Source organism: Branchiostoma belcheri, unplaced genomic scaffold (assembly GCF_001625305.1).
Source record: "Branchiostoma belcheri isolate BF01 breed outbred unplaced genomic scaffold, Haploidv18h27 scaffold44, whole genome shotgun sequence".
Classification (NCBI taxonomy): domain Eukaryota; kingdom Metazoa; phylum Chordata; class Leptocardii; order Amphioxiformes; family Branchiostomatidae; genus Branchiostoma; species Branchiostoma belcheri.
In genome coordinates this window covers 2594632-2613674 of record NW_017804065.1, presented here as the reverse complement: position 1 = coordinate 2613674, position 19043 = coordinate 2594632, and the positions used below count along the sequence as shown (strand labels likewise).

At 38.9% G+C, this 19043-nt stretch overlaps 1 protein-coding gene across 1 annotated transcript; it reads left to right on the top strand.

The window, feature by feature from the left end:
* The first annotated feature begins 9870 nt into the window (after positions 1–9870).
* On the top strand, positions 9871–18539 carry LOC109478452 (galanin receptor type 3-like). Its single transcript, XM_019779985.1, has 2 exons — positions 9871–9961; positions 17531–18539. The coding sequence occupies exon 2, from the start codon at positions 17559–17561 to the stop codon at positions 18537–18539; it is 981 nt and encodes a 326-aa protein (XP_019635544.1). The 5' UTR covers positions 9871–9961; positions 17531–17558.
* The last annotated feature ends 504 nt before the right edge of the window (positions 18540–19043 follow it).

The following is a 19043-nucleotide window of genomic DNA, read 5'->3' as shown; positions in this document are numbered from 1 at the left end:
TGGTATCTCATGATGACGCAGTTTCCGACAGCCTCAGGCTTTGTGACAGGCTTCCTGCATAAGTCGTGTCTTCGGCTGACGTAGTTTGGCATAGTTTAATGCGGTTCACTTCCTTGTCAAAATAAGGCCACGCCGACTTAATTTTATGGATGACATCCGCGCGCGCATTGATTTTCGCCTGTTGTAAAAAAAAAAAAAGATCATGTCCACCGAGGCTCTGGCCTGGCTCTAGGCCTGGGTAGTCCATGATATGGGCAAAAATGTAAGTGTTCCCCTTGCCGCCGATGAGAAAACGTACCACATGGACACAAGAAAGGCTTTTCGTGGCATCGAACTAGACACGACAACCATGGAGGTGAGATTGCCTGAGGAGAAACAAACAAACTGCAGGAACCCCTGCCATCCCCTACCGCTTCGCCTCTATTTATTTATTCATTACCCTATTTGCAATTGATCGTGCAGGGACTTGACCAAATAGGGTGTGTGTGTTTGGGAGGGAGGGGACTTGAGGCCCATCACCTGAAACTCAACTTATAGCAGGACCACCAAGAAAATGCAAAAACAAGCGAAAACATAGCAGTGTGTGTTTCCATATTTGGAGTGTAACCATACTTGAGCATATTTTGTGTGGAAATGTTTTTGTATGTTCTTCAAGAGGGGGGTTGTTTTTAGAATTGAATTTTGGACTCATTCTTGAAGAGGGGATGCATTTTTTAAAGTCTTGGACAGACCTGTTACACAAAATTTTTTGTGGAAATGTTTTCGGCCATCGGACACTGGGCCGATGGACTAGTCCATTCTTGACTAGTGGAAACATGTTTTTTAATTAGTATGACAGGTTGGGAAGGCCCGTTTTAAACTTGAATGACTTGGATGGCAAATCTTTCTTCGGGCAGAAATTAGCTTGGAATGTTCTTCGTTTGCACAGGTGTGAGTTTAGAACATTTCATTTTATGGGGAGGGGTATAACTGAAATATTATCATCTTGTATTTGCTCCAGAGCAAATGCTGCCTTTCTAGCTATTGCTCATTTTTCAAGGATAGTCATCAGTTTGCTTTGATGCATTGTAAACCTTTACGTTATGTTATATCTTGGTTCAGTTGTAAAGTCCTAAATATAACCATTAACAGGTAATTACAATGCACTGCCCCGAGATCTGGTTGGAGATTAATGTCAACTATCGTGTAGGAGTGTTGAGAAACAGTAGAAAGACTCACCACTGCTTCACTGGTCGGTACTAAGCAGGCCGGGTTCGTGATCAATGCACTGAATACATTCGCTTACCTGCATGGGCACGGGTTATACTTAGATATTATTCGTTCGTGGATAATGACTTATTTAATATAATATAGGTTTTTTTTTCTTGTCTAAAGGCTGAAATGACATTTTGAAATAAAGTTTTTTTTTAATTCATATATCAAAAACAATAAAGATAATACTAATCATAATGATGAAATAATAACAATAATGATACAATTCATATCTGATCATAATAATAACTGATCATAATAAGTGATCATAATAATGAATGGTCATGATAATAAGTGATCATAATAATAAGTGATCATAGTAATAAGTGATCATAATAATAACTGATCATAATAATAACTGATCATAATAATAACTGATCATAATAATAACTGATCATAATAATAACTGAAATATAATATAATATAATATAGGGTTAATGACCCGCTTTCCTTCGGTGTATACAGTGTCATAATTCATGGTCGGTTCCTATAACCACCGAATGAACGACCGAGTCCACGAAGCTAGTCTTTTTATCAGAAGGAATAATTGCCTAATGCCTACTTGACTTTCTTGACCTCATGACGTAACTGCTATTATGTAACAAAGTCTTTGACCAAAGAGAAATTAGTAACTGTCCGTTCAACTGTCATGGAAAAGAAGCTGTCTCGAGAAGAATAGCTATCTTTCAATGATATTGCCTCAGACGAATCAGGCACGTCCTTAGGTAGACAAACGTCATGCTGCCATCTCTGTGTTCTGTGGGATCTACTTACAAAATCAGTCTGAAAAGTTTAGTACCTTCGTCAAGAAGATTATGTCTTGGGGAGGTGTATGTGTGTATGTGGACTCAAGAAAGCTTATATAATATGGCCTTTCGTGATATTTAAAAGGTGGGTATTCTTAATGAGATGTCGAAACGATTAGATCCCCCTGGCGGCTTGTTGTGGTACTGCAGCGGAACAACCGGTTTTGATATCTTTGGACAAGGTAGGGTCACGAATTTTGGACAGTACTTACTTATTTTGGACAGTAGGCAGGCTTTATTGGGTAGGGCTATTTAGTACATACAGGGACAGTCGAGACATTTAAGAAAAGTAACAGCTGCCAGCAACCATACATATTGAAGCAGTATGACACACACATGAAAATTTACACTCGAGGAAAAGGTAAACGGGGACAACGTTTTACCCAAGGACTACGTACGTATTTACATCAGCTTAAAAATAAAAAATTCAATTCACTTCTCAATATGTAAGAAAATTATACCCATTGAAGTCTGTTTTCATTAACTTGTATTCAGCTTGTAGTTACCGAAACACCTATGTATTTATCTATATACATATATGATTTGTCTAGGCTGCAAAAAGTACTTATATCATTTTCTTTCATTTCATATGTTTTAATTTTGTTCAGCAAAAGCTTTACATCACTTCGGTCCCAGTTCGCGGTCCAGTCAACAAGCTCCCAGCCTGAGGTCGGGCGTGTTGTCTGCTGTACGGAGATTTGACTAGTGGCATCATGTCGGGTCGGCAGCAGCACCAGACTGGCGACACTGGTGAGTTTTCATGATGTACTGACTTCTTTTACCACCTTTCAAATTTACAGTCGCAGTGTTCAGTGTATCTCTCAGTCATGTGTCCTTTCTTGTACCTGTGCGTTCCCCTACTAAAACTAAAACCTAATCCTTTTTGTCGTTTTAGAGGTCTTTTTTCCACATTGACTTTCTTTGTATTGTAAAGGCCAAACTTATTCTACTTTTGACTTCTGTAATTTTTACTCCAGGCATCACGCCCATACAACAGTCTCAGACTGTTTGGTGGAGCTCAATTGCGAACGCAGCTGCAAGTAACGCCAACCCCTTGTATAACTCCAGACCAGGTATTGTTTGGGCGTGTTTGTGTGTGCGTGTGTGTGTGTACGTGTGTGAGTCTGCGTTTATGTGCCTGACGTGTATGTTTGCTTGGTATTATACGTATTCAATAGGATGGCAGCAAGGGGGGTGGTAAGGTACGTGTGTGTGTGTGTGTGTGTGTGTGTGTGTGTGTGTATGTGTGTGTGTGTATGTGTGAGTTTCCGCACATTTGTAGTCAGCATAACTTCAGAACGCCTTTATGGATTGTGATGATATTTGGTATGCTGGTAAGTCTTAGGAAGCCAAAGGTAAAGGCCAAATATGGACCTCCTGGTGGATGACCTTCGTACTACAGCAGAACTTTCAGGTTTTCGTATCTTTTGCCCTGAACATGTTATGGTCTTGATGTGACAGATAGCTTATCCTATCAGGAATAAGTGGTGTAAGTTTGATCCCCCTAGCGGCTTGTTCTGGAACTGCAGGTTAGTTTCTGGTAAAAACTTTTAAAGCCAGATAGGAACAACATATTTTCATTATTTTTGGTATGTAGGTAGCTGAGAGAGAGTTGTACATAATTAAATGCAACTTATGCAAATGAGGACTTAATTTGCATAATCAATGAGAAAATTCTATAATTACAGTGTTTCATAATAGTACTGCTATACGTGTAATCTATTTAATCTGTGGCAAGCGGCACATTAACAGATACCAATTATGCAAATGATGACATAATTTGCATAATTAATGTGAAAACTCACATAATTTGCGAATGATGGGAATTTTATACCTTGTGACATGTGCAAGTTACTTAAAGGTAAACACCACTATGCATATATTATGTTAATGTAGAGGTCATTTGCATATTTAATGAGGACATGTCATTTACAAAAACTCATATATTTCATGTAGGTATGAGTTCTACGAATTCTTGTTTTGTTATGTTTACAATGACATTTAGCCATTTACTATAATAACGCTCGTTAATTACGTAAATAAATAATTTTTGTTTTTTTTGGCGAATACTATGCTCGTTAATTACATGTAAATAAATAAACAATTATGAATATACCATATGTTTTGGGAAATACTATGCTCGTTAATTACATGTAAATATATAAATAAGTATAAACATACCATATGTTTTGTAAATAAGCGACCTCCGCTGCAGTAACTGACAAGACGTCGGATGGCGGTTTAAACAAATGGCTGAGGACCGCCTGGAGCATTGTCCGAGGTCTGTGTAAAAAGCTGTGGACCGCCTTAACCATTGTCCTAGTTGTGGGTATCGTCATTCTACAGTCATACTTTGCAGGTCAGTTTCTTAACACTTTCTTTTTATCGTTGTGGTATGACGTTCTTTTACTGCCATATTGTGCAGGTTGGTAATTGTTATTCTTGATGGAAATGATCATATTCACGGGAGCACTTCAGAAATTATCGTGATTTTCTTGTTTCTTTCTGTAGTTAAAATGACGACTCTCTCTAATGAGATGGCTGAGCTTAGAGCACAGGACACGAAAATTAAACAACGCTTTGTAGAGCTTGAAGGTAAGTGGTATGTAAAAAAAGAGGAATGTATGAATTCTATATCACGAGATTAGTTATTGGAGGGTACAAGTTCATTTTTAGTATCATATTCATTTTTAGGCTCATATTATCTTCATTGATAAACAATGTACCTGATTAAAATGTATTAGAAATAATTTTATGCGAGTGGCCCTAAATATTATATTTTGCCTGCCATGACCTTAGGCCCTCTAGGAGAGAAGGGGCCCATGGGGCCAGCTGGCCCTGTGTCTGTCGGGCCTCCTGGGCCACCTGGACCTCCAGGGTTGATGGGGCCAATTGGTCCTCCTGGCCAAAATGGAACCTCCATCTGTGCTAAAGTTGCCGGATCACAAAAATATCCTCAAACTTCAGCCTCAGTCGAGACGAATAAAGGTAAAACGTTTAAATAATCAAATAAATATTAAGATGTGCATGGCTTAGCTGTTTTCCTACCTTTAGTTTTATCATGGTGATCATATGTGATAAATATTGTTCCAATACAAAAGACAAATGTTCTCACCTAGAGCTAGACTTGTCGAAAGCTCTATGTGAGAACATTTACCTTTTGTGTTGGAGCAAAATCTTAACTGTAAACATGTAATTACCAACACACGAACTTCACTATCAACTATTCAATCGCCATGAATGTATCATTATTGATGCCAAACATGGTTTTTAGCATCTTGTCCTGAAGGTTACACTATGTTCCGTGAAGCCTGCTACAAGGCGTATGACACCCTGGCAAACTATGGGGACTCAGTTCTGCACTGTCGCGTGGATGGCGGCACCCTTGCCATGCCCCGAGACGCTGCTACAGACGCTTTCCTCATCTCTCTCAAGAACGCCTGGTTTCGTCCTGGAGCCGGCAAAATGAACTTCTGGATTGGTCTTCATGATCGATACAAAGAAGGACGATTCGAGTGGATGGATGGTACTGCACTCGGGAGCTTCAGGTCATGGCGTCCGGGAGAACCAAATAACTACTGGAATGAAGATTGCGTCCAATACTGGGGCGACAAGTGGAGTGACGGCAAATGCAACAATCTGCAATCCTTCATATGCCAAGTGGCATCAGGTACTCCGCACTTCCATTGCTACCATCTCTTGACAGTATTCCAAACAACCAGCATCACGTTCACCAGATTTAAACTTAACCATGCTCATAAACCCTCACCTGATCAATTCTTCATACATTAATTACTAAAACCCTTTCACACATCATTTCTATTGATTTCGTTGTTAGTACAAAAGACTAATCGTCCAGGGCTCATATAGAAATACAAACACATTGATGGTACCTTTCCCTATTCCTTTGCAGGACGCCCATAAGCGACATGCCGAGCTCTCATCATCTGTGTTAAACAGCAGTAAAGTTCAAGAAGTCAGAATACAAGATCTCAAAGTGAATCATTGGGCCATTTAAGTCAGCTTGTTTGTGTGATATCTGCATAGTAACAATAGAAGTAAAATGGATGTGTATAGTAACAATGGAAGTAAAATGAATCTGCATAGCAACAATGGAGGTGGAATAAATCTGCATAGTAACAATGAAAGAAAAAATGAATCTGCAAAGTGACAATGGAAGGAAAGTGAATCTGCAGAGTAACGAATGAATCTGTGTGTATAGTAAAAAAAAGAAGTAAAATGAATCTGTATAGTAACAATATATGGAAGTGAAATGAATCTGCATAGCAACAATGGAAGTGGAATGAATCTGCATAGTAACAATGACAAAACTGAAAAGTAACAATGGAAGGAAAATTGATCTGCATAGTAACGAATGAATCTGTGTGTATATTAAAAAGAAGTAAAATAAATCTGCATGATAGTAACAATTTAGTAGAATTGATGTGCATAGTAAAATGGAAGTAAAGTGATTCTGCATAGTAACAATGGAAGTAAAATGAATCTGTATAGTAGCAATGACACTATAATGAATCTGTATAGTACAAATGGAAGTAAAATGGATCTGTATAGTAGCAATGGAAGTAAAATGATTCTGCATAGTAACAATGGAAGTAAAATGATTCTGCATAGTAACAATGGCAGTAAAAAGAATACTGTATAGTAGCAATGGCAGTGAAATGAATCTGTATAGTAAAAATGGAGGTAAAATGAATCTGTATAGAAACAATGGAAGTAAAAAGAATCTGTATAGTAGCAATGGCAGTGAAATGAATCTCTATAGTACAATGGAAGTAAAATGAATCTTCATTGGAACAATGGAAGTAAAATTAATGTACATAGTAAAATGGAAGTAAAATGATTCTGCATAGTAACAATGGCAGTAAAAAGAATCTGTATAGTAGCAATGGCAGTGAAATGAATCTGTATAGTACAATGGAGGTAAAATGAATCTGTATAGAAACAATGGAAGTAAAAAGAATCTGTATAGTAGCAATGGCAGTGAAATGAATCTCTATAGTACAATGGAAGTAAAATTGATCTGCATAGTAGCAATGGAAGTAAAATAAATCTGCATAACAATGGAAGTGAAATGGATCTGCATTGGAACAATGGCAGTGAAATGAATCTGTATAGTAGCAATGGAAGTAAAATTGATCTGCATAGTAACAATGGAAGTAAAATGGATCTGCATAAGAAAAATGGAAGTGAAATGGATCTGCATAGTAACAATGGAAGTAAAATGAATCTGCATAGGAACAATGGAAGTAAAATTGATGTGCATAGTAAAATGGAAGTAAAACGATTCTGCATAGTAACAATGGCAATAAAAAGAATCTGTATAGTACAATGGAAGTACAATTAATCTGCATAATACAAATGGAATTAAAATGAATGTGTTTAGTAGTAATAGAAGTAAAATGAAGCTGTATAATGCAAATGGAAGTAAATTGAATCTAATCTTCATAGTAACAATGGAAGTAAATGAATCTGCATAGTAACAATGGAAGTAAATGAATCTGCATAGTAACAATGGAAGTAAATGAATCTGCATAGGAACAATGGAAGTAAAATTGATGTACATATATAGTAAAAAGGAAGTAAAATGATTCTGCATAGTAACAATGGCAGTACAATGAATCTGTATAATACAAATGAAAGTAAAATGAATCTAATCTACATAGTAACGGTGGAAGTAAATGAATCTGCATAGGAACAATGAAAGTAAAATTCATCTGTATAGTAATTATGAAAGAAAATTTAACCTGCAAAGTAACAATGGTGGTGAAATCAATCTGCAACAATGGAAGTAAAATGAATGTACATAGTAACAATGCATGAAAAGACTAACCATGTACCTTTTTGAGCCACTATTAACTATAAGCAGAAACGTATGTATTTTATGTTTAAAACACATATTTCAACTTTGTTTATGTCTTGAATTTAGAATTGATTTCTAATCTTTCACCTCTATCCCTTTGGATATGCCTTATTGTAATTCTGTATGGTAGAATTGTAAGTGAAATAAATTTGCGTGGTATTTATTGTAGTAAAATAAATTTCTATAGTAACATTGCAAGTGAAGTGCTTTTGTGTTTGGACACTATCCTTTTAACCATAAATATTTGTGCCAGGCAGTTTATGACGTCTATCGTGTCATGCTTTTTAGTGTTGGTTGTTTTAGCTTGTTGTGGTACTGCAGCGGAACCCCCGGTTTTTGGATAAGGCAGCAGGGTCACGAATTTTGGATGGTAGACAGCTTTGTAGGGTAGGGCGATTTACTTACAGGGAGACAACAAAGAAAAATAGCAGCTGCCAGTAACCATATATGTTGAAGCAGTATGACACACACATAAAAACTTACACTCGAGGAAAAGTTAAACTGGGATAACGTTATGTTACCAAAACCAGCTGTATAAATGTATGTAATAGAATGTGAAAGGTCTTCTCGACGAGAAAGAAAATGATGCCCATTGAAGTCTGTTTTCATTAACTTGTTTTCAGCTACCAAAGCAATTACGTATTTATATATGATTTGTCTAGGACGTCGAAAAGTACATGTACTTAGTGGCTCGTTCTCATTGAAATGTACAAAATGGTGATTTTTAGGATCGAAAAATTGATGAACTGTTTTCTCAGGGAAACCTACCTTATTTTTTAGGGAAACGTCCCAATTATTGATTACCAAAAAAGGACAGCTTAATTTCCATGGGAACTTCCCGAAAATTTATGCACTTAGATAAGACATATGTAAACAATGCAATTTTTGGGCGGCAAAAACACTGGAACATCAGCTGCAGCATGAATTGGGTGTACGATAAAGCTTGTATTCATGGCATCACTTCAAAAGCCATTAGTTTAGGCGTCAGTATCTATAAAAGTACTTCCGTCAGCCCATCATATACTGGTAAATATACACGTATCTAACACATAACGATATCTAAGTGTATTGTATAGAAGTAGCAATTTTCGTGAAACATAGTAAGTATGTGTAGAAATCAATGATGAGGTCGTGATTTGGCTCATATCTAGTCGTAAAGAGGGTCGACAGTATTTAGTACATTTGAATGAGAACGAGTGTAGTATCGTTTACTTTCATCCCACTTGTTTTAATTTTGTGAAGTAAAGCTTTACATCGGCCCCACGCCCAGTTCACCGTCCAGTCAACAAGCTCCCAGCCTGAGGTCTGGCGAATTGTTTGCCGTACGGAGACCTGACTAGTGGCATTATGGATATCGTCTTCCCAACAGTAACCTACCTACCAAAAATCCTGAACATTGATCCATGCCTTCAAGAGTTATGTCGCATTAATCCAAAGTCAACCCACCATACAACATCAATTCTGGGACTAGATGGAGCATGAGGAGCGAAGCAACCAGGCACAATACCAACCCCCATCCCCCGCCGGAAAATTGGACTGTTCCAAAATATCATATTGGAATTTGGAGTAGCTGTAGAGCGAACCATTCCGGCACAATCACTCCCTGTCGGAAAGTGGACTGGTCCAAATCACCATATCAGAGTTTTGTACATATCTGTAGTAGACAGTAGGTGTATATAAAGACACATAATTGGGCACAGTCACCCGCCCGACTAGAAGGTAGACTAGTCCAAAACATATATATGCGAATAGAAGTCCTGCGCACTTTTCCCCCCGCAGGAAATTGGACTGGTCCAAAACATCATATTGGACTTCCTTGTGGATGTGAAGAGAAGCAGTTGGGTCCAGTCACCCCAGCTGTCGTCGCGCCCAAGCGTTTCTGTCCTCCTCGGAGTGACCTGGTGTGGCGAAGTCTTCGCTCCGTGGCTGAGTCTGACGGCACAAGTGGTCAGATAGATTCTCTGTGTGGATACGGACTACAGGCACCGGGCAGTCTGCTGGGGCGTCGCTTGGCACACGATCGGTAAGTTCCTAGTAGTTTATTTGGGTCAGTTTAGTCCGTAAATTTTCCGTGAAGCCTTTCCTTTGTGTTTAATTCTTACAGACCAGTTTTGTGTGAGGATTTTGATAGTCCATCAGGCTATATAAACTAAGCTGGCTGAAAAATAATGAATTTACCGAGTCGGAAATAGTTAGAGTCAGGAATTTCTAAACAAAACTTGTCCGGGTAGCCCGAATGCCACACCCATAGCAGATCATAGCACGCTAGGCACAGAGTGTAACTGAGGCGGCTGTGGTATGATTTTCTTGGGGACTTGGAGCCGGTAGCCGGAGAGCTAGTCTTTTTAAATGCCCGCTGCCAGGGGCACACAAGGCTCAAAGGTCCACTTTTTATCTAAAGATCCGAGATTTTTCTTTAAAATAGGGACTAGTTTGTATCACAGGCGGGGCTGGACTAAAAAAATGTTCACTTTGTCATTGAATAAAAAGTTATATCTGATTTTTCCTTTGAAATCCTCTCAAAAACGCAGGACAAATGCCAGTTCAGAAGGTTCAATTTTCAAACATTTTCCGGGGGAGCAAGCCCCGGGACCCCCTAGGAAGCTCGTTCTTTTTTGGCTAGTGAACTTTGTTGTTGTCTCCAATGTAAACATATGCACGCCAATGTTGCAGGGGGCCACCGCAACGTTTTCAATATGGGCCGAACAAATAAACGGTGGAAATGTCAACTAACATTTCACATCGAAAGGAAATACTAGTAGGTAGACCCAACACAGACCCGCAACTGTGCCAAACCAGGATGATTTCATGTTTACATATTTTATTTTCGCCAGAAACAACATTCATTCATATATAATGAATGAATGAAAGACCATTATTGTACATTTTTGCTGACTGCGAACTAAGTACAGATTATGGTAAATAGCGATGGCTGACTAAAATATATCTATAGTAAAACTACATATGTACAGGTTCTGCTTCTTCTCGCTTCTTAAGACAGTTGTAAATGTAAGAACAGATGGGGCTTATAGTACGAGGATTATCAAGTTTCATGAGGAAACTAAATTTTAATTTTTCTTTTCTATCTAAAATATGAAAAAAATGGCGCCTATAAGAAAGCTGTCAGATGAAGAGAACCTTACAATTTTCCACCCCGAATCTGCTTGAAGATTTAACCATTTCTACGACTACTAAATTGAACGGTTATTTTATCTGGCAGCCAGCCGTGACCCGTATCGCCTTAAAGGGACATCATGTAACATTTTACAACAAAACTGATATAGTTTAATTGAGAAAATTTAGATTTTGATGTGATTGTAACTTTTTTCAACATATTTGTGTAATTATGTCACACTTCTGACATTCGGGTTGACGCTAAAACAGCCCACACGACGTGCACACATTTTGTGGCACCACAACAAAATACCATATCAGGATGTAAACAAACATGGCTGACAGCCGTGTTTCCAGCTTTTAAACACACTCGTACCGTGTAATATTTTGGCACAGAAACTTCCTCAATGACACTTATTTACACTGGAGTAGAGTTGATTCAATTTAGGCTACAGTAAGTAATTTTTATGGATGACATCAACGCGCACTTTAATTTTCGCCTGATTTGGGGGAAAAAAAGATATTTTGTTGCCTTCTGACAGTGGTCAACATGCCGAAAATGGGCAATGATGTCTGTTGCCATGCTGGAAGGTGGATGGCGGATAACTATGAAGACAGGAGACAAGAAAAGGCTCTGATTTAATGTTTTGTTTCTTACTTTGATGCAGTGATATGTGATGCTAGCTGTGTATATGTGATGTCCCCACTTGCAATTGAGTAAAAATTTGACAATTTTGTTTTGCCTTGTTTTCTTTTCGCCCGCTCGCATTAGATTTGGAGTCTGCGGAGGATGTCATCCATAAAATTTTCTTGCTGTGGCCTTACTTTGAGAAATTTAAATTGACTTTTTGTATCGTACTAGTATTTTAATGTTACACGATGCAGTATTAACAACATCATATCGAGGAACTAGGATGAATCTGGTGTTTACATCAAACTGTCAGAGTTTCGGCAGCTGTCAGTGATCCGTGTTAGCCTAGGCCTGAATACCGCCTCCACGGGCGGACCGCTTTCGTAAGTTTCCTTGTAAGAATGATAATCCTGATCTGGTGTCTACATCAAAGTGACAGTCTTTTACTCCAGATGTCGGTTGGCGCCGGCTTTTGGCAGCCTACTGAATTCCGGGTGGCCACGGGAGGACCGCTTTCTTAAATTTCCTTTAATTTTCCTAAAAAAAATATTATAATCTTATCTGGTGTCTACATCAAAGTGACAGTCTTTTACCCAGGTCTCCGATAGCGTGTCACTCTGAATTACCGCCAACACGAGGGGTTTGGGTCCAGCAAGACAGGGTGCCACTATATCTGTGCGGGCCGCTTTCCTTTAAAGATGATAAACCTTGTCTGTGATCTAAATCAACCTCAAGGTTTTCCTCAGCCCTGGCAGTAAGCGGTGACCGCGGCCTTGTCACCCTGAATACCATCACCAAAGGGGGGCCCAGTGAGACGGCCGACCACCCCGATCGGACTGCTTTCTGAGTTTCCTTTTAGGCCACACCACCTTAATTTTATGGATGACATCCTCTGAAGACCCCCAAACTAGTGCGCGCGGGCGAATAAAAAAACTTCAGGCCAAAAATAAACATGCTACAAAACCATAGGAATACAAAGCTGGTATTGTGAATTTGCGGCAGTACATAGCGGCGTATACGACAAGCCGGCACATGCTGGCTTTTTGCGGAATTTATGAATCGGCACTGTAAGTAATACTGAGTTCTTGAGCCGTGGAGCTTCGGTAGCCTTCGTGCCATCCTTCAGTTACCACCGGCTCCGTATTGCCGTAACTACCATAGACTACCCAGGCCTAGAGCCAGGCCAGAGCCTCGGAGGCCGTGATCTTTTTTTAGAACTGGCGAAAATGAATGCGCGCGCGGATGTCATCCATAAAATTAAGTCGGTGTGGCCTTCATAGAATGAAAACCTTTATATCTGGTATCTGCATCAAACCGGCGGCATTTCGCTTCATCTTCAAAGTTACCTTTTTCTCCCGAAGGCGCTTTTCCTGTGTCACTTCTTAATGAAATAATCTTAATATCAATTTAAGAGCAAATGTCTGTAAGGATCAAACAATGGTGGCAGGGGTCAAAAAATCGATTTGGCTCAAATTTTGTACAGTGATAGTACTTGGCCCACAACCCCTCAAAATAGCTTTCTTTCTGCTCCACACCGATCGTTTCCATGGTAACAGCCCAAACATGTTTTGGGGCCATTTTCCATGATTTGGGCATGCCAGAAACATGAAAATTGCCAAAGTTTAGGACGCGATTACAAACAAATGCTTGAATATATCGGAAAGACAAAAACTGTGCTGAAATGTCCAACTTATCTGCTTTTCTAAAATAGCTTTAAAATTTTCAAGAGGTCCGTTTTAAGGGTCTGGGCATCCTTAAGACAATACAGTGTTTTGGGCTTTTGAAATATCCCTATTTCTGCCCATCTTTGAAGCGCCGTAACTTTAAAGATGGTGATTTTTTTTCTTTCAAAATGTAATAACAGATACATGATTATATGTGCTATAAAATGCATGTATGTAAAGTTTGGCCAATAGTTTGGTTCTCACGTGGTTGTCCTCGGAAGTAGGTCATATTTTACATTTCAAGAAAAATACAAATTTGTGTCATATTTAAGATACAATATATACAATACGAAAATAGCAATCTACTACTACTTTAGATAATAAGTAATCCTATTGATTGTCTATCAAATAAATGCTTGTGGAGGTTGGAGTCTTGTTTCATTGCTGTGTACTTGTCCCTGAAAGTAGGCCATGTTTTGGACATGTGTTAAAATTATCATTTTGGGCTATCTTTGAAGCTTTACAACTGACAAATTAGGATGTTTTTTGGATCCAATCTTTGTAGGGTAGTACATACATGTACTGTGTATCGAATGATATCTTGTTGAGGTTGGAGTCTTGTTTTGTTGTTGTGTTATTGTCCCAGAAAGTAGGCCATAGTTTGGACATGTGCGGAATATTATCATGTTTGGCTAGCTTTGGAGCTCTATAACTGACAAAGTAGGATATTATTTGAATTCAATCTTTGTAGAGTAGTAAATACTTTTATTGTGTATCGAATGAATTCTTGTTGAGTTTCTGTAATTGTCCCAGAAAGTAGGCCATATTTTGGACTTGTGATTAAATTAACATTTTTGTCTATCTTTGAAGCTCTATAACTGACAAAGTAGGATGTTTTTTGGATCCAATCTTTGTAGGGTAGTACATACATGTATTGTGTATCAAATGATATCTTGTTGAGGTTGGAGTCTTGTTTCGTTGCTGTGTACTTGTCCCTGAAATTAGGCCATAGTTTGGACATGTGCGGAAATTTTCATTTTTGGCTATCTTTGAAGCTCTATAAGTTAAACTGACAAAGTAGGGTGTTATTTGAATCCAATCTTTGTAGGGTAGTACATACATGTATTGTGTATGGAATGAATTCTTGTTGAGGTTGGAGTCTTGTTTCGTTGCTGTGTAATTGTCCATTAAAGTAGGCCATATATTGGACATTACAGAAATTGCATAATATACGGCTGTTTTTGAAGCAGTAAATATGACAAAGTAGTATTTTATTTGAATTCAATCTTTTAAGGGAAGCACATAATCATATGCATTTTGTAGCAAATGAATACTTGTGGAGGTTCGGGTCTTGTGTCGTTATTGTGCACTTGTCCCCATATTTAAACACAAAAGACATTAGCACACATGTGCATTTCCGTACTTGAAGCCCTATAAACGCCAAGGTAGGACGTTATTCAAATTCAATTCTCTAGCAGAAGTAACTTAATCTATTGCCCATGAAATGAAGGCCTATAGAAGGTGGGTTCTTGCTTAGCTGCTCTGTACTTGTCCCCAAAAGTAAGTCATAATTAGGACATATTCTATTGTTTTCTTGTAACTGTCCCCGAAAGTAGGAAGCATTGCTCACATTTGGATATATTAATAGTTATGTGTCATTTGAACATTTGGAAAAAATGTCTTTTATTCAAAACCAAAGCATTGTCTTAATCCCTTTGACATTTCTGTAAAGTTTCAAGAATGTAAGCAACCACACTAGGGACAATTGAGTTGAAAATAATGAAACACCAAAGACACATCATTTTGTGAAAAAGGTTCCAGTAAGCTGATACTTCATTGTTACTGTGATACTGGCATTATTACAGTATAGTAACTAACAGAACAAAGAAGGGCTATTCAAAGAAGTAGTTCAAGTTGTCATTTGCAGATTGTGGGAATATACATGTACATTTGCATCTACAATGTATCTTAACTGCAGTCGTTAGGATTGCAATGTTTCAAGTACCATATTTACAACACTACATCCTCAAAATATGATGAAGCTAAAATCATTGTTGATTCTGCCTAAAACCCGATGATCTTATGAAACAGCCTATCAACATCTGAGCAAATAATGCTTTCTTACCATCATCTTATCCCTACATGTACCTCTACAGAATTAATTTGAACAAGGACAAAACAAGACTATAACCTCCACAAGCATTCATTCATTTCTTTGACAATAAATATATTGTACTTTCCTTGAAAGATTGAATTGAAAACACACCCTGCTTTGTCAGTTATAGAGCTGCAAAAATAGCTAAAAATGATAATTTCCGCAGATGTCCATAATATGGCCTACTTTCAGGGACAATTACACAGCAACGAAACAAGACTCCAACCTCAACAAGAATTCATTCCATACACAATACATGTATGTACTACGCTACAAAGATTGGATTCAAATAACACCATACTTTGTCAGTTATAGAGCTTCGAAGTTAGCCAAAAATGATAATATTCCGCACATGTCCAAACTATGGCCTACTTTCAGGGGCAATAACACAACAACAAAACAAGACTACAACCTCAACAAGATATCATTTGATACACAATAAATGTATGTACTACCCTACAAAGATTGGATCCAAAAAACATCCTACTTTGTCAGTTATAGAGCTTCAAAGTTAGCAAAAAATGAATTTCCGCACATGTCCAAACTATGGCCTACTTTCAGGGACAATTACACAGCAACGAAACAGGACTCCAACCTCCACAAGATATCACTTGATATACAAAACATGTATGTATTACCCTACAAAGATTGGATTCAAATGATATCCTACTTTGTCAGTTATAGAGCTTCAAAAATAGCTAAAAATGATAATTTCCGCACATGTCCCAAGTATGGCCTACTTTCTAGGACAAGTACACAGCAACGAAACAAGACTCCAACTTTAACAAGATATCATTTGATACACAATACATGTATGTACCCCCTACAAAGATTGGATCCAAAAAACATCCTACTTTGTCAGTTGTAAAGGTTCAAAGTTAGCCCAAAATGATAATTTTAACACATGTCTAAAATATGGCCTATTTTCAGGGACAAGTACAAAGCAACGAAACAAGACTCCAACCTCCACAAGCATTCATTTGATAGACAATCAATAGGATTACTTTTAATCTAAAGTAGTATTAGATTGCTATTTTCGTATTGTATATATTGTATCTTAAATATGACAAAAATTTGTGTTTTTCTTGAAATGTAAAATATGACCTACTTCCGAGGACAACCACGTGAGAACCAAACAATTGGCCAAACTTTACATACATGCATATTATAGCACATATGATTATGTATCTGTTATTACATTTTGAAAGAAAAAAAATCACCATCTTTGGAGTTACGGCGCTTCAAAGATGGGCAGAAATAGGGATATTTCAAAAGCCCAAAACACTGTATTGTCTTAAGGATGCCCAGACCCTTAAAACGGACCTCTTGAAAATTTTAAAGCTATTTTAGAAAAGCAGATAAGTTGGACAATTCAGCACAGTTTTTGTCTTTCCGATATATTCAAGCATTTGTTTGTAATCGCGTCCTAAACTTTGGCAATTTTCATGTTTCTGGCATGCCCAAATCATGGATAAAGGCCCCAAAACATGTCTGGGCTGTTACCATGGCAACGATCGGTGTGGAGCAGAAAGAAAGCTATTTTGAGGGGTTGTGGGCCAAGTACTATCACTGTGCAAAATTTGAGCCAAATCGCGATCGATTTTTTGACCCCTGCCACCATTGTTTGATCCTTACAGACATTTGCTCTTAAGACGCCTTATTATTATAACAGGACCTCTTTTCTTCAATAACGTTATAAGGTGTTTCTTGAATAAGACAGACTTACTTCTCTACAGAAGAATATTTGTTGGACATACGTGTGCAAATTTGCTAATTATTGTAATTTTATAATTACTATATCCCTGTTTGTGTATCATTATATATTTGTTTATTTATTTATTTATTTATTTATTTATTACATATATTTATTTATCAATAACTAATGCCGGTGCTGGTGTAACCTGATTGCTTCTTTATCTTTTCTGTTTTAATAATGTTAATTTCTGTTTTGATAAAAAAAGATGTAAGAATTAATTGTAAGGCGAAGAACAGTTTTTTGTATTCTTACCGTTCTGTCCTCTTTTACAGACACTTCAAGGACAACCAAGCTTGCAAGATGGAGATACCATCTGTGAACTTAACTTCATTTGACCTTGACCCCAGCTTTTTCGACACGAACGCGACCTTTGTAGAGCTGGAGTCTGATCAGGGGTCTCCGGTCACCCCGGCTGTTGTTGTCATCAGCGTCATCGCTGTGTTGGGGTTTATCGGAAACACGGTGATGCTGATAGCTCTACTGATGGGCTACAAAAGGGGATGGAGCAACACCGATCTCTTCATCCTAAACGTCATCGTCATCGACCTCGTCGTGGTCAGCATCAGCGCGCCGCTGGCGGTTGTCGGGCAGGCGTTCCCGTCGTTTCCTCTGGGAGAGTCCGGCTGCAAAGCGGTGGTGTACTTTCCTTACTTCGGCAGCGTTGCTGTCCCCATGGGGGTCCTGTCCCTGGTGCTGAACGCGGCCACCCAGCGGGTTTTCCGCGCCCTCTGTCCCCGATGGGTCGTTTACACCGCACTCCTCTTCATCTGGGTGGTCGCCATCCACGTTCCTATCCCCGCAATCGTGCATGCTACAGTAACAAGTCTACAAACATATGGCGAAAACGTTTTCGTCTGCTGGACCGTGTGGCCTGGGGACAACAAAGTGTACGACACGGTGATCTTCGCGCTCTTCTACGCCCTTCCCTTCCTGCGCATCGTCAGAATCGCCGTCCGCCGTCAGGCGACAGGTCCCGCGGGTCCCCAAGAGGGGAGGCGTACGGACATCTTGATCATCATCATGGCTGCTCTCTTCGTCGTGATGTACCTGCCGTTTTACGTGGCTCATCTGTGCTTTAGTTACGGGTCGGGTTACGACACAATGGCGTTGATCAGTGTATCCAAGGTAGGACAGTGCCTGGTGTACCTCAACTCCGCCCTCAAGCCTCTTCTCTGCGCCTGTCTGTATGACCGCTTCCGGAGCGCCTTCATCCCTGGCCGCGGACGGGACGGACTGGCTGGTGGTACCGGCGACCGCGGGACGGAACTGGGCTCTCTGTAACCTCACTTTCCCTCCAGGGTCTTTTGAGACTCGTGGTATAAGAAATGAGTACTATCAATCTAAGTTTCAAAGTTAGGGAATGTTCACTGGCCTGGAACCACTAGAAAGTGATGAAGAGGCCACAGTAAGTAAATTTTATGGATGACATCCACGCCCGGATTGATTTTTGCCAGGTTTTGAAAAAAATAAAACAACCAAAACGTTCAGGAGTAAAAGACTTGTTTTAGTAGCTTTGTTACAGGTAGGCATCCTGTTTTTTTTGTCATCTTGTGTTTTTCGATGTCTTCTATAGAATTTACTTGTCGATGCCTGAAGTAGCAATGTGGTTTCACTGTGGAGCAAGTGAACTTTTTTCCAGCCGAAGTTTCGCTGCGAAACAAATGAACATTGAGCTGCCAAAGTTTCGCTGCAAAAACAATCAACCCACGCGAGGCGCACTCAGTTCGAGGTACAAACTGTTTTGGTGCAAAACGAAGAAACTTTGGCCAATCGAGGTTTCACTGC

Coding starts and splice junctions, on each gene's coding strand:
- LOC109478452 (XM_019779985.1), top strand. CDS start 17,559: ATGGAGATACCATCTGTGAACTTAACTTCATTTGACCTTGACCCCAGC.